Source organism: Vidua chalybeata, chromosome 13 (genome assembly GCF_026979565.1).
Source record: "Vidua chalybeata isolate OUT-0048 chromosome 13, bVidCha1 merged haplotype, whole genome shotgun sequence".
Taxonomy (NCBI): Eukaryota; Metazoa; Chordata; class Aves; order Passeriformes; family Viduidae; genus Vidua; species Vidua chalybeata.
This window is the reverse complement of record NC_071542.1, coordinates 11,229,375-11,255,310: the sequence shown is the minus strand read 5'-3', so window position 1 is coordinate 11,255,310 and position 25,936 is coordinate 11,229,375. Positions and strand designations below refer to the sequence as shown.

General features: G+C 44.3%; 1 protein-coding gene across 1 annotated transcript in view; it reads left to right on the top strand.

Moving 5' to 3' along the window:
• The first annotated feature begins 6,594 nt into the window (after window positions 1-6,594).
• The window catches only part of HDGFL3 (HDGF like 3), a 38,909-nt gene continuing 19,567 nt past the window's right edge, over window positions 6,595-25,936 (top strand). The window contains exon 1 of the mRNA XM_053954402.1: window positions 6,595-7,029. Within this exon, the coding sequence (XP_053810377.1) occupies window positions 6,946-7,029 (84 nt within the window). The 5' untranslated portion in view covers window positions 6,595-6,945. The remainder of the gene's footprint in view (window positions 7,030-25,936) is intronic.

The window sequence follows — 25,936 nt, the reverse complement described above, 5'->3', positions numbered from 1 at the left end:
AGCCCTTACCCCCAGGTGCCCTTTAGGACTCATCATCCAGGTGCCAGAGGGATGATGATGTCTGGGCAGGATGGGGCTGGTAAAATGAAAAAAAAGTTCTGGTTTTGGCTGGGATATAGTTAATTTTCTTTACAGTAGCTCATATGGTGCTGTGTTTTGGATTTGTGACCAGTGGTGCTGACCACACAGGGATGTGTGGGACTTGGCTGCCTACTGCAGTTAACCCACAACCAAGAAGCAGCAGGATGCTCAGTCCTGTGAGGCCAAGGTGTAAACGGCAGTCTGACAGGAAGAGGATGTTTCCAAGTGACTCTTGAGCAAAGCAAAGTGCTTATAAAGAATGGCCATATCCTCAAAGGCACTGCTTCACATGAACTGGAGAAAGAGGGCATGTGGATGGGAAAGGTCTACAGAGGTCATATCTGGAGAAAAGTGCCTTCACAGAGATGAAAAATGCTCATGGAAGAAGACAGTGAGATTTGGATGTGGCCTAAGTAAATGGAGGGAGATGGCCATAAGACCCAATTTAGTGATTTGAGTCACTGAGAGTTTGGAGATGTTGCCCATGAATAGAGAAGGATGATCTGAAGAAGATTTCAGAGGTGACATGCTAAGTTTTTCTTTTAATTTCACCACAGTTGGGATGATAGTCTTGTGTAATTTAGTTTGCCTTCTATTAAACTCTTGCTGATGCCAACCTATCCAGGAAGAAACTCCTGACAGTTTGTTTTTTTTTTTTTTTTTCCCTGTGATAGCACACATGCATTAGACTGCAGCACAACAGATGAGATTCAAGGCTTGGGTTCTGGAAGTGTGAATTCTTGAGCAATAGGTACATCTCATCATCAAACTCTGTTGCTCCTAAGAGGGGTTTTATGGTACAAAGCAACAGCAATCTCCAGAAATTGCATGCTAGCTGCATTATTTCTTTCTGTTTCCTGGCTTCTGACACTGTCATTCAGGTGATACAAAAGTGAAGTTACAAATCTCCTTAAATAAATATGTTCTGTTGTCCATGTTAGGATGTGATTATTCATTAATTCACATTTCAAAAGGCATTTTGATGAATGTACCAGAGGGCATGTGAGAGAAATCCTTTTCTCCAATATTTATGAGGGGAAACAACGATGGGGTAAGTGTCACAAATCTGGCACTAAATTTATTGTTCTTGTCAACTCTCAACATACTTCTCACCCAATAAATCTCTGAGATTTTAGACGGCACATCTAAGATATTTTTCCAGAGGAGAAATATCTGTTGCAGGTTTTCTTTCTTAGGTATTATGGCTTTAAAGCTCCAGAGGTGGAGTTTCTCACCTGGTCATTTGAAGAAGCATTTTATAGATTAGCGATCAAATGGAAATGAGAGTCACTAGTTTCATTGTAATGAATGATATCTATAACAAACACATAAAATTGTGGGAACAGCAAAGCAAATTGTGCAACTTCTGTCCATCAAGATAATCTTCATAGCATGTGTAATGTTTTTGGAAGTACTAGATTTTTATGAGTGTTTCTCAATAAATGTCTGCTAAAACATTTCATCTGCCACAAGAGAAAATTCAAACAGTGAAGTTGCAAAGTCAGGTGGTTAAAGTTGTGAAATACTCAGGTTGCTGGAAAGGTTTGTGATACAATCTTTAAAATTTTCCTTCTGATTTGTTCCCCACCCCCACCACCAGAAAATCTCAGGCTGGTTACCACTGAAGAGACTGGTAGGTCATAAAGTCCAGTACCTTTGAATTGAGTGTGGATTTCCACAGAAGCTGATGAGCTAACTGACAGCACAGTGACAGGTCATTAGTCTTTGTATGGAGACCTTGCCAGCAGAGAATGAGATGTACTGGGCTACAGAATTTTGTAAGATAATGTGCAGGTTTTCTTGATTTAGACTAAGATACTCTGAAATCTTTGTGTTCTTATACACATCTGCTTTTACCTCTCTTTCTTAATCTCTTTCTGCTTTTCTCACATCCTTTCCAGGCTTTAGTTCCTGCTTCCCCTCCAGCTTTCCCCAGTTCTCTCACAGGGAGCCATTTTTTCCTCTCATGAGCTCTGTTTCCACAGTCATCCCCAGCATGAGCTGAATCACATTCGCTTTAGCCTAGAGCATATTTAGTCCAGACAGATCATTAGGCTTGTTTATTAATCCCTGTTGAGTGTGTACAAATGCTTTTCAGACACTTGAAACTCAGCTACATTTATATGGTACCTGGAAATTTGGTAATTTTACAATTATTTCTTTTACGGTCATTGTCAGAAGAGTTTCGATTCATTGAAAATTTCAGTTCTAATGGTTAAATTATGAAAGATATGAAAGAAACTAGAAACAGAGTTTTGAGTTGGAACACGTTAAGCAGCACTGACTGTAGGCATCGTTTGCCTGCTGTAGCTTTAGCTGAAATGCCTGTAGAGAACAAGGAATGGCAGCAATGCATACTTGCTAATAGCATTTCCATCCCATACAAACCTTTCCACCTTAGAGTACAAAGCTCCCAGTCAGAGAAAGTTAATTTTAACTGAAGTGCTTCTATCTCTTCTGCCTCTAGGATATGTGTTCACACCTCTGCAACATGTAAAGCAATCACCTTAAAGATTGTCTAATTTAATATGATTAGGATTGCATAACATAAGAAGATTCATGAAACTGGCTATAGATAACTTGCTCCAGCTATGATACATGCCCTTCTCCCTTCTAAGCTTATTAAAGAGAAAGCCTGAGATCCTCTGGTGAGCTTCTTATCTCCAGTAATTAAGAATATCCTAATGGGCATGGTAAGTGCCTTTTTCTGCATGTTGGGATGGACATAAACCATCATGGCCTCTTTCTGCCTCACATGAAGTAGCTCTGTGATTTCAGACAGTGCTCTCAGACGTGGCTTGCACAGGGGAATGGCTCAGTTGTGATTCAGAACAATTTCCTATTAAAATATTCAACAGAGAAGCACTACTTCACTGTGGTCATAGGCAAAATACTAATCATGGTAACCATTACTGACACATTTTTACATTCAGGAAAAGGATATGCAGAAGGAAATAAAATTATATCGGCCATAGGTAGGTAGGTAGGTAGGTAAGTAAAAATAAATAGTTTTATTTCATTAACTAACAGTAAAGTTGATTTTACAGGTGGCCATGCTGCAGAGCACTTTCAGTCTGATCTCAAAAGAGATTTCAGCATGGAAAGCAAAAATTGTAAGGTGGCCAGGAACAGAATGTTAGAGGCAAATGTAATAATCCACATGGCTTCAACAAACAAAATATAGGCAGCTTCTCAAAAAATGGCAAGTGCAAGATACCAGCATGAACAGGATTCACATTCCAGACTGTCTGCATGCAAACAGGTGTGTGCAAAACCATGATCGTGGAGTATTTAATGCAAAACTTAGGTATGTTTAAAAATTTATTCAGGACTTTGGAAGGTTTTTTGAAATTAGGTCTTTTTTGTCCACATGCTCTCTTAAAGATTGATCTATGCTTTTAAATCAATGAAATCCTTTTACTATGAAAGTTTTCAACCAGGAGTGTATAGTTATTTCTTTCCTCATATGAATTGGGGTAAAATGATCAGAGCTAGCTGAAAGCTTCTCAGCAGCTTAAGAACACTATTTCCTGGGAATTATGGGGAAAGCAAAATTCAGTGGTGTGGTAATGACTTCAGAGCAGTTATCTCAGACTCCATCTGTCCTGGGTGACTCAGGGTTTCACTGCTGACCACACTGCTGGCCCTGCCACCTCCCTCGTGGTCCTCTGTCATTACCATCTCCCCTGCTCATACTTGCGTATACTGCCCTGCTCTGGGAATAGAGCACCTGGCTGGCAGGGGGAGAAGTGAGAGAGAACTTGGTATGATCATGCTAGGGAGTTTAGATAGAAGGAGACACCCATCCCTGCTGCAGATCTCCCTTGCTCTGTAAGGACATGGCTGTTGCTGCCTCTGTGACCTGCTGATCTTCGTGCCCAAAGCAGACACAGTTCTTGGCTTCTATAGACTTAGGACCTGGCCTATGTATATGCAGTGCATCCATCAGCAAACCTCTGAAACCCTCTGCACCTCTGCAGTTTCTGATATGAAACTGCTCTTGAAGTGTTTGGAAGAAACTCTCATCACTCCTCTTTTCCACTTCCGTATGAAGGAGTAGATGAACTCCCCTTTGTAAGAGAAGAGAAAGGAACAGAATACAGGTGACCTAGGGAGATCTCAGGCTTTGTGTGCTGTGATGAGTGGCTGAGGGGTTATGCACACTACCAAACTCCTTTGTGTTTTGTGTCAGTGTTCTTTACTTTCCTCTTAATGTGTGAAACATTTTATTTGGTTTTTCATTTGTCAGCAGGAAATTTGCTTTTTCTCCTCCATCTTTGCCCAGTGTCTTAACCATAGCTTGATGGAGGAACTATCTGCAGAGTGTTTTAAGAGTTTTCAACTGGCCAGACCTGAACAGAGTTCTTACCTTAGCAACTCATTATCCTTTGCAGTCTATTCATGAGGAAAAGAGAGCTGCATCCTTGCATGTCCATGGGATGAGTTTTCTTTGGAGCTCTAGTATATGATTATCTTCACTGTAGACTAGAAGCCATTCACTGCATTCTCTGCAGACACCAATGTTGGGACAAAAGGAAATACAAATGCGCACGTTGCCATGAGATGTTTCAGTTCTGTATCTAGTCACTTCAAATGTTGCTATTTTGACATTAGCAATACATTGTTTGGGTGTGTACATAAAGTACAGAGTTTCCTTTTGCAAGAAACTGGCACACATCCTGCTCCTTTCTGATTTAAGGTCACAAATAAGTTACTAGAAAGAGCTGTTTATATCTGAGATGAAAAGCAAACAATGCATTAAAAAAAAAAAAAAAAAGGCAATTCCACCTCTCTAGTAAGTATTCTGGAGAGAAGGCTGGTTTGGAGAGGTAATCCTGTGTGTGTAAGACAGAACATAGGATTATTCTGGAGAGAGTCAGATCAGAGTCCCCAGCTCCTATACTCAGAGGTGTTATATTACATTTTTCTGAAGGGAATTAGGTATCAATTTGAGAGGATACAATATCCAATTTGATGTGAAAGTGAAAGTGAGCTGTTTGGCCAGATGTGGATACTGCAGATGGCTGCACTGGCAACCCTGTCACTGATCAGTACTTCAGAACAGGTAACAGCACTGAGCACAGTGCAGGCTAATTATCTAAATGTTTATCTAGCTTTTTGAAATTCTTTTTCCATTATTAGTCTGCTACTGATACCTGAGCTAATGATTTTACAGCAGTGCTCCCACAAGCAGTGAAGTGCTTATCCTTTTTTATGACCCAGAGTGAAAACTTTCTTGACTTACATACTAGCAACAGCAGCATTTGGGCTCCAGAGCCACATCTGGGGCTACTGTAAAAAGCGAGTCTTCTTGGTCCTGTGCCAGCCCAGGAACAGGTGCTAGAAGAAGCATTGATTTATCTTCTTTTTCTGCCATTACCAGCCATTGCAGTCTGGAAGTGCTCTCTATGGTCCATCTACTCCTTCCCAAAATGTGACCCTACAGTCTTCAGCCATCTATTTCCTCCTTCATCAGCAGGAACTGCCTGGGGCCAGGTGCTGTCCCTTGGGAGTCAGGGAGTGCCAGCCAGAGGTGTCTCCCTAAACCCAAAGAGGACAGTTGCCATCTTAAATACGGGAGTGGTTGGGGAACCTATTGCTAGAGTTTCAGCCAGACCTGCAGAAAAGCCTTTCCTAAACTTTGCTGCTTGTGACCCACCTAGCAGGTGCCCACCTAGTTTTACTAGATAAAGTGCTTGAGCGCAATAAATGTCAATAATAATTGATGTTTGAACATTACAGCTGAACTAATAAGATTATGGTAAAAGCAGCAATATCTGGGATATGTGGGTTACCACGGCTTCCCTTCCACGGGGAAAAACTGACATCACCTGGCAAGCAAGAGATCCCAAACACCCTGCAAGGCTGCACCATTGTGTAGCTCTGAGGTCCATGGCTTGGTGGATGTGGGTTTTAGTTTTAAGCTGAGAAGGCAGGTGGAGGAGAGGCTGGGTACAGAAACTGGGACAACCTTGTACTTAGGAGCCAGGCCGTTGCCTAGGGTCTGCTCAGGCTGCTTGGCATGGGGAGGGCTCAGGAGGGGTCTGCAGGTACCCGGAGGAGCCGGTCCGTGCTGGGCCTGGGCCTCCGTGACAGCGGGGCCAGGACACTGCCAGGCCCAAGGGCCGGGCGCCTTTGGCCGGGGGAAGCGGGAGTCCTGCTGCCAGCACCGGCCGGCTTCTCCTCGCCGCCCTGCCTCCATGGCGGGCGCGCATAAAGAACCATGTCATGCTTCAGCGGGGAAGGGAGGGCCGGGCGGGACTGGAGCGCTCTCTGCTCTCCTATTTTCATAGAAACCGATCTGTGTACCTAGAAAATAACAGGAAGGGAAAGCGCGGGGGGAGGCGCGGGCGGGGTGGGGGGGGATAAGAAGATCCTGTTTTCGGTCGCTGCCCGAGGAGTAATTCGTCGGAGACGGCTCCATATTCCCGGGGCCGCGGCGGCTGCGGCGGGGATGGAGCGGGCGGCGCGGGCGGCGTAGCCCAGCGCGCACGGGGGGGCCGCGGGCAGCGCCGCGCCCGCCGCCGCCGCGGGGCGAGGGCTCCCCGGCCGCCCCCGCCCGGCCAGCCCGCTCCCTGGTACCGGGGGCTGCTGGGGTTGTGTCCAAGGCCTCCCCCTCCCCCGCGTACACACTCACACACACAGACACACGCACACACACTCACACTCACACACACACACCCACCCCATCTCCTCCTGCCGCCGCCGCCGCCGGAGAGATCGGGGATCGCCCGCGGCCCGGCCCCGCTCCCGGCTGCGCCCCGTGCCCGGGCGCATCGCACCCCGCGGGGGCTCGCCCGGCTGCCCCCGGGGCGGCGTGCGGGAGGGCGGGGGGACACACGGCGGCTCCCGCGGCGGCTCCCGATGGCTCGTCCGCGGCCCCGAGAATACAAGGCTGGAGACCTGGTGTTCGCCAAAATGAAGGGGTACCCGCACTGGCCGGCCCGGGTGAGTACCGCGGCGGGGGCGCCCGGCCCCGCGCCGCCGCCCCCATCGCCCCGCGGCCGGGCGGGCAGCGGCCGGGCCGCGGCCAGGAGCCGCCGGAGGCCCCGGCTCCGGCCCCGCCGGACGGGGGGCCGCGATGCGCGCCCACCCCGCTATTATTGTGCATCTTTTCTTTGATCTGTAGATTTCTCCCCGGCCCCCCGGGAGGAGGAGGAGGAGGAGGTGGAGGAGGAGGAGGAGGAGGAAGGGGGAGGGAGGGGGGCGAGCGCGGGCTGTACCTGGGTTGTTATCGCGGGGAGGAGGCTTGGGGAGCCGGCAGCCCTACCTGCATGAAAACGATGCTGTTTATTATGCGCCCTCCCTCGCCCCGGCCCCCGGCTCCCCCGGGAGGCAGAGGGGCCCCCGCCGCCCCCCGCGGCCCGGGCAAGGCAAGGCAGGACGGCCGCCGCCCCGGGGCCCCGCGGCCCAGGGACCGGCCGGGACAGCGCTGCGGGCCGGGCCCGAGGACCGGCGGGGATGGGGCACGGCCCGGGGCAGGGACAGGTCTGGGGGGGGCGAGGCCCGGGGTCGGACTGTGCGTGTCCCCAGGGCGGCGGGCTCAGCCCGGCTCGGGGAGGTTGGGTGAGGTGAATCGGGTCTGGCTCTGTGGCGGCCCCCCAGCCCTGGTGCCACCCAGGCTTTTTGGGTCTCTCGCACCTCCCACCTCACCTTGCTCTTTACTGGGTTGACTTTCTTTCATAGGCCTTTGTCATTTTTTGTTTTACACTGTCGTGATACAACTGAGATGCAAAGGCACTGTGGTCATTTGACGGTCAGATAAGCGCTGATTGTACTTGAACATCCATTTCTGATGCTGCTACAATAACGCAGGACAGAGCTTTCCGTGGGGGGTCTGGTACTGGCACACTTACATGGCCTGTCCCTTCCCTCCTCTTTGGTCACTGTTGTGTAAACTCACTAAGTAACACGTGTTGTGGGAACTCTTGGCAGGCATCAACCAGTGAGTCTGTATTTACTTGTCTTCACCGGCCTTGCTGGGATGATTGGGTAGTGCTTCATGCCATCATTCGCTAGTCAAGGAAAGTTGCTGTTCTTTATAGACTGTAAAGAGCATGAGGATAGTAAAGAGTTGTGTGCAACCTGCAGGGAAACATGGATGAGCAGGGTAGAGATGGACTGACATTTAGTATTAGCCTTGGCAAGACAGTCCTGGAAAAGGATGGGTGTAAGTGCTGGGAAGGTGTCCTGGGAAGAACTGGGAAGCAGAAGTGTTGTTGAACAGCCGACACCGTACAAGGAGGGAAGGCCAACACAGCAGGCTTAAGCAAAGGCCGGTGAAAAAAGAATAGTGACAGGGTTCTAAATATCCAGAAGCCTGGTAATGAGGTGGTGAATGCAATTATTTTGGCAGAGCAGGCTAAAATTAGCATGCAAAAGGCCGAACATAATCAACAACGGGTTGTGGTTTTGTAATTCTATCATTATACAGGTTGGTGGATATACTACCTAAAAAATGGCAATATATGTCAGCAGAACAGCATGAGCCACTGAAAATTGACTTCTTTCCTACCTCTGTCATGGTTTAATTTACTGTGAAAATTTTAATGTGAACAGTTGAGACCATTACCACGTTGAAGCATGTTAATCCCTTTCCTTTTTGAGCCTTTGTAAAACTCCCATTTGTTTACTCAGAAGCAGAGCAGGGCCTTTTGTTTTAATGGCATTTTCTTTCCTTTCAAAAAATCATTATGTGCTATGCAGCTGGTCATAGCTTTTGACTGGCTTACTAAATAGGCACCTGAATGGCAATAATATCCAATAAAGTACATCTTGACTAGGAAAAAACAGGTGTGCTGTTCACATAACTCACTTCCTTTGTGCAGACTAACAGGATGTAAAGTTCAAGTGAAGACAAAGCAGTCTCTAGTTTTAACATGACTTAGCAAGTAGAGGCAGAACCTGTAGAGAGCCCAGAGTCTACCACCAGGTAGGAAGAGAGCTGTCAGGAGAGGGGAGCATTAGTGCTGGGTGTTAGTACAGTAGAGTGTGCACAGAATGTGCTCCTGTGACTTGTGATGCTGTTACATACAACTCCATGGTAGATCAGGCTGATGTCTGCCTGAACCTTGTTAAAATTACAGTTCATGCCATATCTGCTAGGACTTTTCATCATCTTGGTTGCCAAGTTTTGCCTGATGCACACTTTCTTCAATGAAGGAAAAACCTAGTGAGAACATCAGTCTTTATTTTGCTTCTCAGAAAACATTATGCCATACAAATAAGGAGCAAAGAAATATTTGAGTTGAGAATGCATCTTGGATACTTCTGATTAGCTGAATGCCTTTTATCCAGGGGATTCACTTGCTTCCAGATCCTTGAGTGGTTGCTGGCTACTTCTCTATTCATTATGCAATTAGCGTGTTTGATCTTTGTATTCTCATAAAAACTTCTATATCTCATGCTAATATGTAGCTTTAGTAATACAAGTAACAATGCATTTAAATGGCAGTGTTATTGCCCCTACCAAGTGGTGTTTGGCATCAGTGAGACCTTTGGCATGAATCTCCTGTCTAGGGACAAACTTCTTAAACTGTGTTTAATAAACCTGTGAAGTGTTGGAGCAGGACAGAAGTGATCTGCCTGCCCTTTAATGAAACACAGACATAACTGACCTGGCTCAGAATCAGCCATGTATTTTTGTGCACATGGGTAGTGTCAGGCAGAGGAGGTTCCTCAGATCCAGAGGCTCCAGCAGCAGAATGCAGACCTGCCCCCAGCCCAGTGGCTCCTGTCTCTCCCAGGGATGGTGCCTGTGGGCTCAGCCAGCTCCACGTGCCACAGCACCACAGACAAACCCAGCACAGGCAGCCCTCTCAATTCCTGCGTTAGCTTCCCACCCCTCTCTTTGGAGCTGTGCTGATCCAGTGATCAGTAAGAACAAGCCTGACAAACCTGACGAACTATCCCTATGAGTAAAGAGAAAAAAAAGATGCAGAAATTGGCAAAATAGTGATGAAATGCTAGGGCACCGTTGGAAAATTGTGTCTTATAACTGATGGAATGCTCTAGCAGTCAAAGTGCATTTCATGTTTCTTTGTGGATTGGTCATTAATTCATTTGAGAATGACTGGATTTGCCACACTTGGCCAAAACAATAATGACCAGCTACCTGACCGCTGACAGAGGTCACTGAGGTCTTATTACCTGGAAGGCCTGGAAGGCTTTTTGGTATCACATTTTCTTGTGCAAAGCTGAAATTTCCTTTAGCTTGACTGGAGGACAACAAATAGGTTTAGAATTGTATTGAAGTTTAATAATAATGGTAAAGGAAATACAGTTTGGTTTAACATGGTTTTTATGTTTGTCTGTGATGTCTGTTGTCTTTAGATGCTCATCAAAAATGCAGAATAAATACAAACTGGCCAGGTCATCAATCCAACAAGTAAGCAACTGTGTATCCAGAGAGCCTGCAAAAATAGAGGGAAGATGCCATTGTGGTTAAAATGTAGAAAATAAGAATTTAATTTGTTGCACATTGGATGAGTGGTCTTTGCCTTTGAAGGACTAAATCCCCCCGTGTCTTACTTCCTTGTTTGTAAAAGGCAGTTAACAACTCTTGTCCCTTTAAAAAGGTGTTGTGGAGACAAAATCCCTAAGGTTTATGAGTTTCTTTGATACTGCTGTGATAGGAGCTGTATTAGCACACATAGACAGAAAATCTCTTCCTCCAGATACCCTAGTTTATCTAGGATAAATGTCCTGGTTTATTGAGAAATTGCCCCTTGAATAGTCACTCAGATGAGATAAAAGGGAAAACTAGTGGTAGATTCAGAAAGATCAATAATGGTGTTTGTTTTATGAGTGACCCTGAAGAAACAATAGCCATTTAGTTGCTGAAATTAGCTACTGATTTAAAAATAGGAAGGAAGCTGTTAATGCAACTGTAGAGAGCAGAGAAAAAGTCTGGAATGACCTCAATAAAATAAGAACATGCCCAAATAAATGGCTGATGCCATTATTGAACAGAAGTCTAGGATTGTGCAGCCGGGGAGACAAGAACTGTATTTGGATAAGCAGCAGGAGTTTGTGTAGGGATTTTGTGTAGGCAAAGTTTATTTGGGATAATACAAGAGACCCAAGCAGGTAAGACAATGTATTTTAATGTAAAACACATGGATGTTTAAAGCTGTTTAGAGCATGTTGTGCTCGGAGGAGAACACAGCCTTTAAAGTGTTGGTGTCACACCATTATGAAGTATTTGCCATCTTGTCAGGGTGAAGTTCCCATTTGCTGGACTCCTGTTTGTCTTGTCCAGTTCCTTTATTGCTACTCTGAATTAACACGTACTTTAACTCCAGATTTGCTACTTAGCCAACAATGAATGAATGCCACTCTTATGAATGCCACTGTGAAAAAACAGCTGCCAATAGCAATGGCAGAATGGGATTTGAGGCAATTCAGTGTATTAGTTGCAAATGGAAATGAAATGTTCAGTACATTGCTTAGAGTAATACATAGTAAATGCTGTCATTTTAATGGGAACTAGTGTCAGTGGCAGGCTGAGCCATCATAATGTAGTGATTCCATGGTTTTTACTAGTTTTAGTAGGTTTTTTTAGTAGTACTAAGTAGTACTAGTTTTACTAGTGTTAGCTCAGTATTTTCAGTATTGTTGACTGTGTCCCCCCTTTAACAAGGCATGAAAGTAAGGCACCTGAAAGTATGAACTGAAATAATTCAAGGGAAAGGTTTAAAGGTAAGTTATGCCTAAAGACTGTGTTAGATGACAGCCTAGAAAGGCTCTTAACACTGTGGTATCATAATGTTAGACACTATTAAAAGAAATGAGTACTACAGAGTAACAGAAGATTTTCAGTATCAGCAAAAAAAAAAACCATAAATATATTTTGAATAACCCTATGCAGACATTTTAGTAAATAAGCATCTGTCACTCAGTTCACTGAAGTGTGGATGGAGCCAGTGGGTTGATTTTGGTGCAGTTGTAGATGTAGGACCAAGGCTTATATTTTGACATCATTTGATAAAATGCAAGTACAGAAACAACTTTGGTCTGTTGTAATGGCCAGTATGACAGCTTGCAAATATTGAACTCTCCAACACATCATAGAAGAAAGGTTCTGTGTTTTAAGTGTTTGATATTTAAAACAGACCGTTTGTTTTTTGTATTAATGTAAGAATAAGGGAAGGTGGGTTTTTCCCTGGCAGGGTTTATCTTTTTTGGCAAAGAATGACAGACAAAAATCAGATTAGATCCAGAAAACTTCAAAGGGTCCATCAAAATAGACAACAGATCTTTCTCTATGTTTTTCTGCCAAAACTTGGTCTGCAGTTTTTTGAGCTTTTCTCCTTGGCCATTTGGGACCTGTCCAGTCCTTCACCATGTGTTTTTCTCCTTTCCCCCTTTTGGTTGCTCTGGTTTATGACCTCACTTTTGCCATGTTACTAAATATGAGTCCCCTGTGACTTCTCCTTTACCAACTCAGAGCTTCTTCAGTCTCTCTCTCTCCCTCTTTAATTATGTACCTCACTCATACATCAGTCCTTGGAGATCTGCAAGCAATTCTTCCTGGCAGGTCTCTGTTTGTTCCTTTCTGAGATGAAACATGATTTGCTGAGCACTACAAAGGTCTGTCTTATCCTGGGAACTGATGGTGAGGTCGTGGCTTCTTGAGGCAACACTTCCATGAACTCTGCTGTGGTGCATGGGAAAAGAGCACATTTAAGGCAATGAGTCCTTTGTGGAATTGTTTGTACTTCCTAGTTCTTCTGCACCACGTTGACACATGTTGCTTAGACAGCATTTAAGCTTATTTGCAGATACCTGGTCGTATCCTACAGTACAGGTGAATGCATTTTCAGTGACTCAATCAGTTCATTGAGTACTGATTCCTTCATTTCCTGAAACAAAAATAACAAGGAGTGAAGTATTAATTCTCCTACTGTTTGCAAAGTAGGGAACTTAAGTAGCTGACAGTCTTTTTCTGTCCTCCTGCAATCAGTTTTGAGTGTGAATTAAAAGGCTTTCATCTGAGGATTGCAGCATAAAATGTCATCATTTTTATGCATGAGGTTGAACCATAGCTTACAGTAAAACCTTTGCTCTTGTTTGGCAAACAAATCATTTTGGGGCCAAGGTGTTCCATGTTTGTTGTTAGCACAGCAAGGATATAAGGGGAAGCATCTTTAAAATTCAGTTCTTTAAATCTCTCTGCTGGGTTTTTTTTCTCTCTTTAATTAGTTTAAATAATTAGCCCCAAATGTGCGAGTCTGATCTTTTTTTGTGTAGATGACAATAGATGAATACATTTTCTCCTGCAGTGTCATAATTTTAAGTCCAAATGAAGCTAACACAGAATAAAGACAGTTGTCTCAGAAGTTTTGAGGCAATAAGCAACTAAAGTTTTTCATACCCATACTCTACAGACTATTTGTTAGGTACTTTTCCTTGTTACTTTGAAGCCACTGAATAATTTTCATCAAGTGATCCCAGGGAAATCATTTGAGATGTATTTTTGGATGAAGGAATAGTGCCCCTTTCAGTGAAATCTGTAACCTGCCAAGTCAATCTGTATGCTGCTACTACAAAAAGATAGGAGAAATATTCGTTTCCCCTCATTAATTGACAAATCTCTTTTTTTACTGGGTAAAGAACCTTTTAGGATTCCCAACTGCAAATAACTTTTTGTAGGCAGCAAAATGAAGACAGAGTTTTCAGCCTTAACTCTTCATTTCCTGAATTTCCTGTCATAATGACACATGAACAAGTCTTCCTGCATTTAGGGTAATAAAAATCTTGTAAGCAAGTGATTGCTGACAGTAAGTATATACAATTGTCATTTGAGGATAGATGAAAGGACTTCCTGATGGTGCTGGAGAAGTGATAACAATGGGGAGAGGTTGGGCATTTTAACTGTTCCAAATGGTGGTGCCTAAGCAGTGAAAACCTTTCCACTGTGTACTTGAGAGGCATAAGGGAGAATGAGGCTGCCTGAGGCCCTTCAGTAATACTGTAGTTTGAGTGGTAAATACAGCAACAAGCACTGGGAAGTAATCTGTGTGGAGCAGGCAGGAAGAGGATGTGGAGATGGCTTTTTGAAGGTGTTAGGAGTTAGCTGAACATCAGCACTGTGCTGTTCCTTTAGGTACCCTGGTACTTTTCAAGGTTGCCCCTGTGCCATCCATCTCTGATCCCTGCCTGCCATGGATGTGGCCGTGTGTGTGCAGACACGCCTGTGCTGTGCACATGCTCCCCTGGGAAGGATTAGATCTCAGAACACAGGAGAAGCACATGGGCAGGGCATCAGCTGACCCTGGACTCCAACAGAGGCAGCATCAACAGCCAGTGGTTTGGCTGAAGCACAATGGAGCAATGAGAATGAACCATTATTTGAAAGATTCCAAGAAATATTTGGCAAACAAGGCAGTATCATGAGGTAAAGCTTTTAAAACTTAAAGAAGGAAACAGATCCTTGCTTCCTTCTCTTGGGAAGGTCTCTGCAGTACTGGCTTTGCACATCTGAGATTGTTTCATTCATTTGTGTAGCAGCCAGTTCTAAACCTGATACTGAAATTGGATATAAACTGCAGATTCATTTCGTTTTCCTTTCTTCTGCTCACACTGTTTGACATGAGAGGCTTGATAATACTTTTTCCTGAAGGGTATATGAGACCTGGCTTTGGGGATTGGTTTTGTTTGTTTGTTTGTGTTTTTTTGGTTCTAGAAAACAAAAGGAGGGTAAGAAATTTGAGTCAATACTGCAGCATCTTAACAAAACAATGAACTTCCCATGTTATGAAGTAGTTCCTATTACTCCAGTCTGAAGTTCCCCATCCTTCAAGTGGTCTCAGGTCAACCCAAATATTATCCTTGGCATCAGTGTTTCTCCAAAAAGACACATAATGTCCTTGAATTTCAGAAGGATTTTATCTCTGCCTCCTGGCCTTTTGTAGAGCTCTGCTGAAATCTGAAAATGCCTTCAGAGTCAACATAAAGGGAGGACATGACGTACTCTGCTCTGGGCCACACAGAGCCCAACATTAGAAAGGACAGGTGTCCACAGACTTTGGTCTCTGCCTTAGAAAAGTACATTTAAATCTCTTTCAGCTTTCCATCAGCAGATTGAAAGGTTAATTAGCATACATCTGTAGCCCCGACAATGCAAACTGGAAACAACTGTTTATTTTGCCTTGCAGCAATGTGTAAAAAACCTAGAGAGAGGCTGTTTGCCAGCTTTGGTTTGGCTGCTTGAATAGAAGACATCATATAACAAAAGAGGAAAAACAGGGCAAGGAATATGATGCACCAAAGTATTTCCTTAAGACCATCAGTTAACAAAACATGCTACATGCAGCAGAGTAAGTAGGGCCAGGGAGGAAGGAAAAAATTCCAGGCTGTAAGGACCTTACAGATGTCACTGTGGTGTCACTGATGTCAACCAGGAAACTGTGTCAGCCTTTAAAGTCAGGAACTTTGTCCTCCTTGGCCTTGGAAGGCACCTACCTATGAAGACACTTAAAATACAAAGAGTAAAACTACACCAAAGGCAATGAGTAGAAGAAACTTTAAGTCTGGGAGAGCTCAAGATACAATTGCACAATAATGCAAACCATTTCTGGGAATCAATCCCATATCAGACTGGATTACTGAATGTCCTAAATATAAGTACATATTGAAACTTAATAATAACACAGGCAATGACCTTACAGAGATGTGTAGCATCAGTCTGGAGATGCAACCCAGGTGGGAGAAGCAGGAAAGTGCAAAGAGAGGAGCAAAAGCTATAGTTGCAAAGAACAGTTGTGGAGCTGCTGCTATTTCCTTGATCTGCAGATGTGTTTTGCATACAAAGTCACTGGAACCAAGCAGCTCTTTCCTGCTGGTTTCTCTTCAGCTTCACAAAACTTATATTTTACAGCATTCACACCTCCTTAAAGGGTTAGTGTCAGCTCTTTCTTTTAATTCTTGGAGGACAGTGTATCTTCCTCATCTGGAATCTCTTCCACATGTAGAAAACAAGAATCCAAGTCTCCATTCCTGACTGTTACCCTAGTCTGTGACCCGTTGTTTGGTAACTAGGAGGCAATTCCTGCAGCTCCTCTTCTGCTTAATCCTCTGGGAAATGTTTGGATGTAGGGCACTTACAGTTCACATTTTCTATGGCACTGTGGGGTGGGAGCAAGGAGGGAGGTGCCCATGGAGCAGTGTTTGGACTCACTTGTGCCATGGGTTTCTGTCCTGACACAGCAGCATAAGGGGATGCCAGAAAGCAGAGCACTGTACCTCGAAAGGAGATTTGTCTCCTTCCTCCTCTTGAGTTTTGCTTTTCCCTTTCCTACCTCTGCTTGTGCAGAGACCAACAGCACAGGCTGAGGGGGACTCCAAAGCCAGCAGACAGGGAGGGCTGTGTTTGACACCCCATAGGAAAAGCAGAGCTGACCATTTATGGCCTCCTTCCTTTCTTAGGATAGAATTGGTTGCTGAACACTAAATCCCACCAGCCTCACTGATTGCTTTTGGTGTGTGCATTGCCCTAAGCATCTGTGTATTTTTCCTTAGCTTCATTTAACATGTTCCCAGTCTGTCCATCCATGTCCTGCACAAGGGCTGGGCCATTCTCCCCAGTGCAGTTGCACCCTGTGGGGCTCTGCCCACGCTGGCAGGACGTGTGTTTGTATATGGGATTGCTGCAGAGTGCCTTGACCTTTGCAGCACACTGGTTATTCAAATGTAACTTGTGGTCCACTATTGGCTTCCTGTAGTAGTGCTGCTTCCAGCTTTCTCTCTCTGACACTGCCAATCCTTTCTCCCAGCTGTGTTGTGTTTTGCCTTGTGCAGTCTGAATTTCAGTTTACGTGCAGCTCGTATTTCTCACAGACCCAGGACTGTGAGTCAGTTGTCACTGGGTTTACAATCACTGGGTGTAGAGAACTGACTGCACGTTTCTGCATACACACCTACGAGCCTGAGACTATCTTTGAATATTTGCAAAGGTTCCCATCTTGCTGTCCCAAATGCCACTTCCAGAACATGGAAAAAGGTGCTGAGGGAGGCAGATCCTGGCAAGAAATACATCTGAGCCAGGCACCTCATGCCAGGCACTGTGTCCTACTGTAGTGGCATGTTTTTGTCATCTTTTTCTTAAACTAATTAGTTGCTTGTTGGTTTTCAGCCCAGATGTCATAGTTTCCATCTGAGCCAGTGTAAATTTGTATTTCTGTAAGGATTTCTTCAGACTCTATTATCTGGAATCCAATTAAGTAGCATTCATTCAGGATTAATCACATGTGGAAGTGTTTGCAGAATTGAGGTTCCTGTGTTCTTAGCAGCATACTATTACTGCTGTATTTCATTATCCCCCGGTAGGAAAGGGCTGGGGAATTTCATGTGTTAGTTGCCCTGCACAGATCCACTGCATGGCTGTCCTGGGTGTTATGGAATAGCAGAAGGAAGATGATTCCTTATCCCAGTAGTCTGCTCTCTAAAGACCCTGTCCCAAAGGCAGAGAATGAGTTTGACTGCATAAAGATTCCCTGATTTCAGTAAAACTGCTTACATGTGTGCTGAAATGCCTGTAGAAATATAAAGTAGGACCACAGCCTAAGGGAGAAGGCAGACGTTCATCTTAAAAAAAGAAAAAATAAAATCTGACATTCCTTACTGCAGTGCCTCTCCAGATACCAGGACTTTTGAAAGATATTATTGGTGCAGCAAACTCAAAGGTAATTCTTTTCATATGGTGTCTGGATCAGGTGACTTGCATATGTGCAGGTACCCCTTTTGCTGCTTTTTATCAGAAGTTCTTTTTCAAAATCTTCCTCTTGTGCAAATTTTATTTTCCTGTGTCACAGTCAATATTTCTATCACAGCTTGTAGAAGAAGGTAGCATAAAGCTATTAAGCCTCATGGTTAGAATTTTAATGTCTGCAAAGTAGTACATTTGTTCTCTCTGATAATATTTTGTTTCCTTTGCATTTATTTGTGCAACACTGCTTTGGAGCTTTTTAATGTTTGTAAGGTAGTGGGTCAGTCTTCTGAACACATTTTTTGAATTGATACTTCTGGTAAAATGACAAGAACTCCTTGTTAAAAGATGAAAACATTAGAGAAAACACATTTGTCAGATGGGGCTCTTCAGCATTAAAATGCTGTGAATGTTTGCTCCTTATCTTTTAGAAGATGCTTTATGGCATCTCCTGCCTTACAAATGAATGGATTCACCTGTGTCTATAATTGCCATGTTATTGTGCTGGATGGGATCTGATCATACAAAGACAATGGCTTTGTTTATGCTGCCAAACTGTATGCCCAGCTGTGCTTGCAGGATCAAACCTCTAGCTGTTAACTTTCTAGAAGGCCATAATAATAAAGATTTTAGTGGCAATATGTTCAGAAGAAATGCCAGCTTCTTTAGCAGATGTGGGAGCAAGGGGAACAATTTTTAAATGAGACGCTTATACTTTTTCTGAAACATTTGCTGCTTTTTGATGGTGTTAGTTTGCTTGTTTATCAAATGTCAGCCAGGCAGTGACCTGCTGTAGTGACAGGGGTGTCAGGGTCGGAACCAAGGCAGATTTGTTGAAAATGATGCCATCATGAATGCTGCTTGGGAGGCTGAATTGGGGATCTTGACAGGTAAAAGCAATGTGAGCTAAAACACTGTGGTTGTGGAGTGTGGTTTGGACACATCATGTGTCATCAACAGTGCATTAGAAAGCAAAGGCAAGTGAGAGAATTAAAATTTTCAATACTGACAGAAAGGCTTTTGGTTGGATTTTCTTGATTTCTATGAAGTCTGTATAAACACTCTGTCTGGATCCCAGTGTAAATCCATATGTGCAGTGTTCCCTACTGCCTTTTCCTAGTTCCAGATACATGTATCACTAACCAAGTCCTCTTTTATTTGTAATTGCCTTTTCCGTTTATTTGCACAATATGAGTTAGAATAATATGCTGTTTCTTCATAACTGCTTTTTAAAACAAAAAGAAAAAAAGAAAAAAGAAAACGTGCTGATGGATGCCTAGTATGATGAAAACATGCTTAGTATGGATGCCTTCCCTGATTCATAGGTTTTAAAAATTTAATATTAATGTATGTGGGAAATAGTTAGTACCATTCCACATGTGTAATTTGTTCTTGACAGGCTGGATCATTAAAATTAATCTTCTGGTTACCTCTCCCAGTCTGGGATAGAAATAAGAAACTGATGGCCAGAAGGTATAGAGGTGGAAAGTTAGAGAAAATCAGAGGAAGAAAGCAGACTCTGGAGTGGACTTTGTGACATAACTGCATCTGAGTTACTGGTTTTGTAGGTAACTTGTGCTCATGGCAACACTGTATTCTGAGAGGTTTTTTGAGAGTAACACAAAATACTGACACATACTTCATACATGTGTTCAGCTTAACATATTGGATAGAAACAATGGATATTAAAAAGTAACTCTTCATCCTGCACAAATATAAACATATAGGCAACTTCAAGCCCATGAATAATTCATGTGGATTAAAAGAGAGTATTCACATGCTTAAAACTCATTTTTAGTGGTTTTGATGTAAATTGTTTTCTTTATAATGATGGGCTGCCACCCTAGCAAATCTGGTCACTACCATATTGATGTATTCATCCTGTCTCTGACATTAATGCCGCTTATATTTCTAAAACTACATCTTTTTGTCTTTCATGTTTCCATTATTTGATTTGAGCTTTTTTTTTGGGGGGGGGGTTTGTTTTGTTTTTTTGGGGTTTTTGGGGGGCTTTTGTTTGTTTTTGTTTTTTGGTGGGTTTTTTTTTGTTTGTTTGGGGTTTTTTGTTGTTGTTGGTTTTTTTTTTCCTAACATGGTTTAGTAATTAGGATCTAAGTTCATAGGTCTACAGTACATCATGGAGTGCTTTGTATATTTTAATATAGTTTCATTCCTGTCAGCTGCTGCTTGAGTTTGGGGGGCTGGGTTTGAGGAAAATGTTCATTTTAATAAATAAGGTGGTTATACTTTTAGGGATCATCTAATTCCAGCAACATTATATTTAGAGTCAAAACTAAATGAAAACTCTCATTCTGAGATTTTGGAAGCAGAAAAATGGGCAGGTGGGGAGGGGTATGACTTGACTTGGAAAAACTTGTTCCTGAGTCTCTTTAGGCAGGAGGATTAAAATTCCTAAGAGTTTAACCTAGACTAGGGGACTTTGCAAAGAAGGCATTTGACACCCCAATGGCAGGTCCTGGAAATACAAGCAGAGACTGAAAGCAAACCCAGTAAAAATACCAAAGCTGGGTCCAAGTGCTGCACAGAGTGTGACTCCATGAGTCTTTTTTCATTCCATGGTTTTAGCAACTCAGTTGACACGGGCAAAAGTTCCATCTTAGTAAAATAGTTTGGGGGTTTAATGGCTTGTTTTGTGCCTTAGAGGGTGGCTGAGGCTGGGGGAGTAAAGGAAACAACTACAGACAGGTTTAGAGCAGCCAGGGGCTTTCAGAGACCCTGACCCTCCTGCAGGTACGAGTTTGCAGTTTGGCAGCAGAGTAAACAGAAAAATCTGCCTTTGCAAAATTATTGCAAATCACTCCATTTCATTGCCTTTGCAATTAGATTTCATTGTTTCTCATTTCCCCCAGCTTGCGTACACGTTGTTGTTTTTTACGTGTCACTTGCATCACAGCAAAACAACTGAGCTGTGTGCCAGCGATGCTGGGCGATCAGGCTTAGCCATAGCCCAAAGTACGATCTGAGGCCTCTCCCGGTGCGCCACGAGCGCGGTGAGAGCTGGCACTGGGTGCTGTGAGCGTGGCTGTGCCCCGGCTGCACCGGCCCCGCTGCCTGCGGAGGTTCTGTGCCTGCGGCGCTGCGTGTGCAGCTCGGCCGGTGCGGGCTGCCTGTGCCTGCCCAGAGCTGCCTGTGCCTGCCCAGAGCTGCCTGTGCCTGCCCAGAGCTGCCTGTGCCTGCCCAGAGCTACCTGTGCCTGCCCAGAGCTGCCTGTGCCTGCCCAGGGCTGCCTGTGCCTGCCCAGAGCTGCCTGTGCCTGCCCAGGGCTGCCTGTGCCTGCCCAGAGCTGCCTGTGCCTGCCCAGAGCTGCCTGTGCCTGCCCAGAGCTGCCTGTACCTGCTGAGAGCTGCCTGTACCTGCCCAGGGCTGCCTGTACCTGCTGAGAGCTGCCTGTACCTGCCCAGGGCTGCCTGTGCCTGCCCAGGGCTGCCTGTGCCTGAGGGCTGCCTGTGCCTGCCCAGAGCTGCCTGTACCTGCTGAGAGCTGCCTGTGCCTGAGGGCTGCCTGTGCCTGCCCAGGGCTGGCTGTGCCTGCTGAGAGCTGCCTGTGCCTGCCCAGGGCTGCCTGTGCCTGCTGAGAGCTGCCTGTGCCTGCCCAGGGCTGCCTGTGCCTGCTGAGAGCTGCCTGTGCCTGCCCAGGGCTGCCTGTGCCTGCCCAGAGCTGCCTGTGCCTGCCCAGGGCTGCCTGGCTAGCAGGGCACATCAGCTCATCATCCCGGGAAACAGAATTTGATGTTTGGAGGAGTTGCTTGAATCCTGCAAATAGATGTTCTGGTGTGAGCACATTAAGAGTGTGAGGCTTTATGTTCTGTGGGTCTGCAGAGAGGGGCATAATGAATACAAATACATGCTTGGCTGTATCTCCATTCCCTCTAGAGGACTGGTAGGCCACTCCTAGTCCCATCTCTGCTGTGGCACCTGAACCTCAGAGGGTTGCAGGATACTAAACATGCTCTGTGTTTCCAAGGGACCAAGATTTTGTGTTCTTTTCCCAGGCAACAGTAAGCATGTTCTGTATGAGGCACCTGTTCAGTGGCAAGGAGTGTTTCAGGCCCCTGATATTATATCCCTTAGCTGCAACTGATGGTAAGAAAACAGGTCAGAGAGACAAGCAGGAGGGTTTTCTGTACCCAAAAGCCCAGATAATAGTGGAATCTCCAGAGTCTCAAGCTTTAATCCTCCTTAGCAGGAGCCAGGGACTGCAGTAAGTGGAAGAGACTGTTGCTTTCTTTGTCTCTGGTGTGTGTGTCCACCCTGTCACAAACTGGAGGCTTGTGTTCTCCATAGATCATGTTTCCTTACCCATAACAATCTTAGCCACAAGTTGTAATGTGAATAAGGTTTTGTGTATTTTTTGGGAAGCTGGACTAAATACTCCACAGAGATGCTCTGTATTCTTCAGCCTGGAAATATTGTGTAAAAATGATTTTTTCAGCTGACTTTTTGGGGTGAAAAATGATACTGAAAAAGAAATGTTAAATTAAGCCAGCCTAGTCTAGGAGACCACAGTATTCTGGAAATTTGCTCACCTTTTGGCTTTTAAGTGTGCTGATAGGAGTATAACAACGAGCAACACTTCTTTTAATAAAAGCTTGGACAGTGGAATATGGAGCTTTGGGTGGAACAAATGAGCCTCAAGTATAAATTCAGTTGTGTGTATTTGACCAAATGTCAACACTCTAGGCTGGCTGTATCTAATTGAAAGTGTTTTGATCAAGTTAACTGGCAAAAAAAATCCTACCTCATGAATATAACATTCTTCCTTCAAACCAAAGAAAATCAATAAAGTAGTAACATTCTAGTGTAAATCTTGGGAGGGAAAAAATATTTCTCAGTCTAAAGAGTTCTTATACCATCCATGCACTCTGAGGAGATGAGATACAGAAGGTGGCAGGGTTTATCTGAACACTCTGGAGAGGAAGGTTATATGACTCTTTGTGTCCCTTTGGTTTTTAAGAAGAGAGTAGGAGGACAGAAATACAATGTTTGTGAATGCCCAGTCCCTGAAATTTCTCTCTTATTGATGTCTTAACTGGTTATTTAATTTTTGTTTGTTCTATGTCTTCTAAACACATTTTTATATGTGTATTTCTTGCACACTTGTATATTTCAAGACAAAAATATTTGTGGTAAGATGGTAAAGTAGGATAACCAAATGTTGTCCTCAGAAACTGCTTTCATTAGGTGTTAGTGGGCTCACTCTTTTGATTTGCTTTGGTGGATGTACATTGCAAACAATATTTTGATATCTGAGGAATAATTCAGATGAAGGAGAAGCAAGCCTTCACTGTGCTTAAAGGGAAGAAAAGTTTGTTTAAAATAAACGAGCTCTCCCCACCCATTCACAAATAAAAAGTAATTTTGTAAGCCATGAAACTTAAGTTTATTTTTCTCTGGCTTGCTTTTGTGTGGATTTCCCAGTGTCTGATGTTTTGATTTAGCCTGCATTGCAAGCTGTCTCTCAGCATATGGACTGCTTGTCTGCCCATCTTCTGTTGGACAGCCTATTTATCACAAAACATGGGGAAACTTAATATCTCTCTGGCCTTTCTCCTTTTGTCTGGTTTGGCAAAATTGTCTGACATGTCCCTGAGTTATTGCAGGTAAGAGTCAGACTGAAAACAGTGTGATCACATCCTTTTCTCTCCTTAGGGAAGAGACTGGGAAAACCAGAATCCTAGTGGTAGCACCATTGCTTCATTCACAGTAGCAGGGAAACACTTCATTTGGAGAAAACAGAGCATTTCTGCAGCAGCCTGGCTTTGGGGTGTGCTCACTGTGAGGATTACAGATTGGTAACCTGAAATGCAACTCTGACAGAGCTGGAAGTGTGCGTTACCAGGAGTTCCTCTCATTCTAGCAGTGGACCTCAAGTGTTTATAAGGAGAACAGTCCCATAGTCCCCATTCATAAAAGTGAGACTGGAGGAGATGCAGTGATTCATGTGGCCAAGGTCATGCCAGGGGCCAGTGTCAGAGAGAGGACTTGTCTTTGTATCCCCCAAGTCTCTTCCTCTGACAGTCTTCCATCCAGCAGCCCCAGAAGTGCAGAGAGGACTTGAATCACATGAACAGATCAGTAATCTACAAAGTCATGCATATAGATACCAGTCACGCAGAACTAAGCTCTGGCCCCATTTTCATATTGGAGATTAAAGCAGCTCTGCAGAAAGTGTATTTCAACTTTCTGTCTTAAAAATATGCTGCTAATTAGGGATGTAAAGGGGCTGAACTCAGCTGCAAGACTGCTGATCTTTCCTAGTGAGACATTGCTGCCAGCATTGTTTGGACTCCAACTAACCCTTCATTGTCTTCTCTCGTTGAGGTCCTGAGCATGCACAGGAAAAAAAAAAAAAAAAAAAAAAAAAAAAAAAAAAAGAGGATTGATGTCTTTATATTGTCATTTCTGGCTGTCTGCAGGATACCCTTCAGCCATTTTCAGCAGTGTTCAAAAGTATGCTCTGCTGGTTTTAATCTTGTTTTGCTTTTTGTTTTTGCTGGTGGCACTCTTCCATGCCCAGAGACTTTTTTTAATTTTTACTTTTGTAGCTGTGCAATTCCACCTTATTAAGTTGGATTCTGCTTCCAGTCTCACCCTTCACAGGGTTATCTTTTTTAATGGGTGAAAAAGTGCATATGCCAGCATTCCACACTAGGAGTTCAGGTATGTGATGTACATTGGAGAGTAGTGCTCTGCTTCAAATATCAGTCCTGATACATGAGAGGAAAAGTCAGCAGTCTCCAATCAGCTTTAGTTGGATTGCTCTTCAATTTAAGCACTATGGAATTTGAGTCACAGTTTTTAGCTTGAAGCAGGTTGGATTTTTTTTTTTTTTTTTTACATTTTAGGATCCTCTGGGAAAAAAAAATTAATATTTTACATCTTACAGAACAGTATTTTAAATAATGGTTTAGAAAAGATACTGCTATACTGCTGACTCCCAGTAGCATTAGCTATTAAAAAGCATAATAAATCCATTGGAATAAAAATGTTGTAGTAAAGCAAAATATCCTATTTTAATAATGGATTTTGAAGAGTATTGCTTTTATCCATCTAGAGTTCTGCTAATAAGCTAACTGCAAAAAATCAAGCTGCTTCCATGTGTTGGGCAATAATAAGCAATTTGAACCACTTTCCAGCAAACACTATAGGCCTCTGCTCGACTGCTGTGCAGTGACTCCAGGGATTTCAGTGGGAGATGTGGATCTCAGCAATGGTTCTGTGTGCTTTTGCCAATCAAAGGCATTTACACTATCTCAAAACAATCAGTGATTACTGCTCTGCAGTTTTAATTCCCTCTTTTTGCAAAATAAAAGGAAATCTCGTGGTTTCGGTGCCCACATAAGCATCCCTGCACGCTGATGTAAAGTTTTCTTTTCCATAAATGGGGACCTGATAGGTATTTTTGCATAATACCTTTTTTTGTGTGTGTGTAAAATTCTGTTGGAAAGCAGTAGGACAGGGTCTGGTGGAAAGCCACCCCGACAGCCTGGAATTCCTGCTTCTGAACAGCAGCTTATCCACAGCACGGAGGTTTTGTGATGCCATAAAGCATGACACCTGCTGCCCCTCCAGCTGGAAGGAGATGCCTCTGGGATGCCCGTGCTGCGCTGGTGGGCAGAGCAGCCCCTTCCTGGCCGCTGCAGTGACATCAGCCCGCCCAAAGCGGCTGTGCAAGCACGGCAGAGACAAAGCGTGCCGCTGTCTCCGTGTCTCGCAGAGACATGGTTCCCATTTTGCAGGGAACGTAGAGCCCTGCAGAGCACAGCACCCGGGAGGGGGTGCAGCTTCCTCTGCTTCTGCACCAGCCCTCCCAGCCAGCTCCTCAGCCTGTCAGGAATATGCCACGTTATCCCACAGGCAGGCACGGCGATGATTTGTACTTGTGGGAGCCGCTGTTGTTGTCCTTGTCGCTGGGCTCTGCTCTGCAGCGCCAGTCCAGCCTCGCTCCCCAGGGTCCCCAACCTCACGGCAGCCGGGAAGGGAGCGCTGCAGCGCGAGTGCTGCCAAACCCACCCTGGCAGCCAGTGCGAAACGCTCCCTGAGAAGTCAGCGATTGCTCGGCACCACCGAGAGCAAAATACTTGGGGCTGCACACCCATCCTAACCAGTAAACTACAGATTTCTTGCC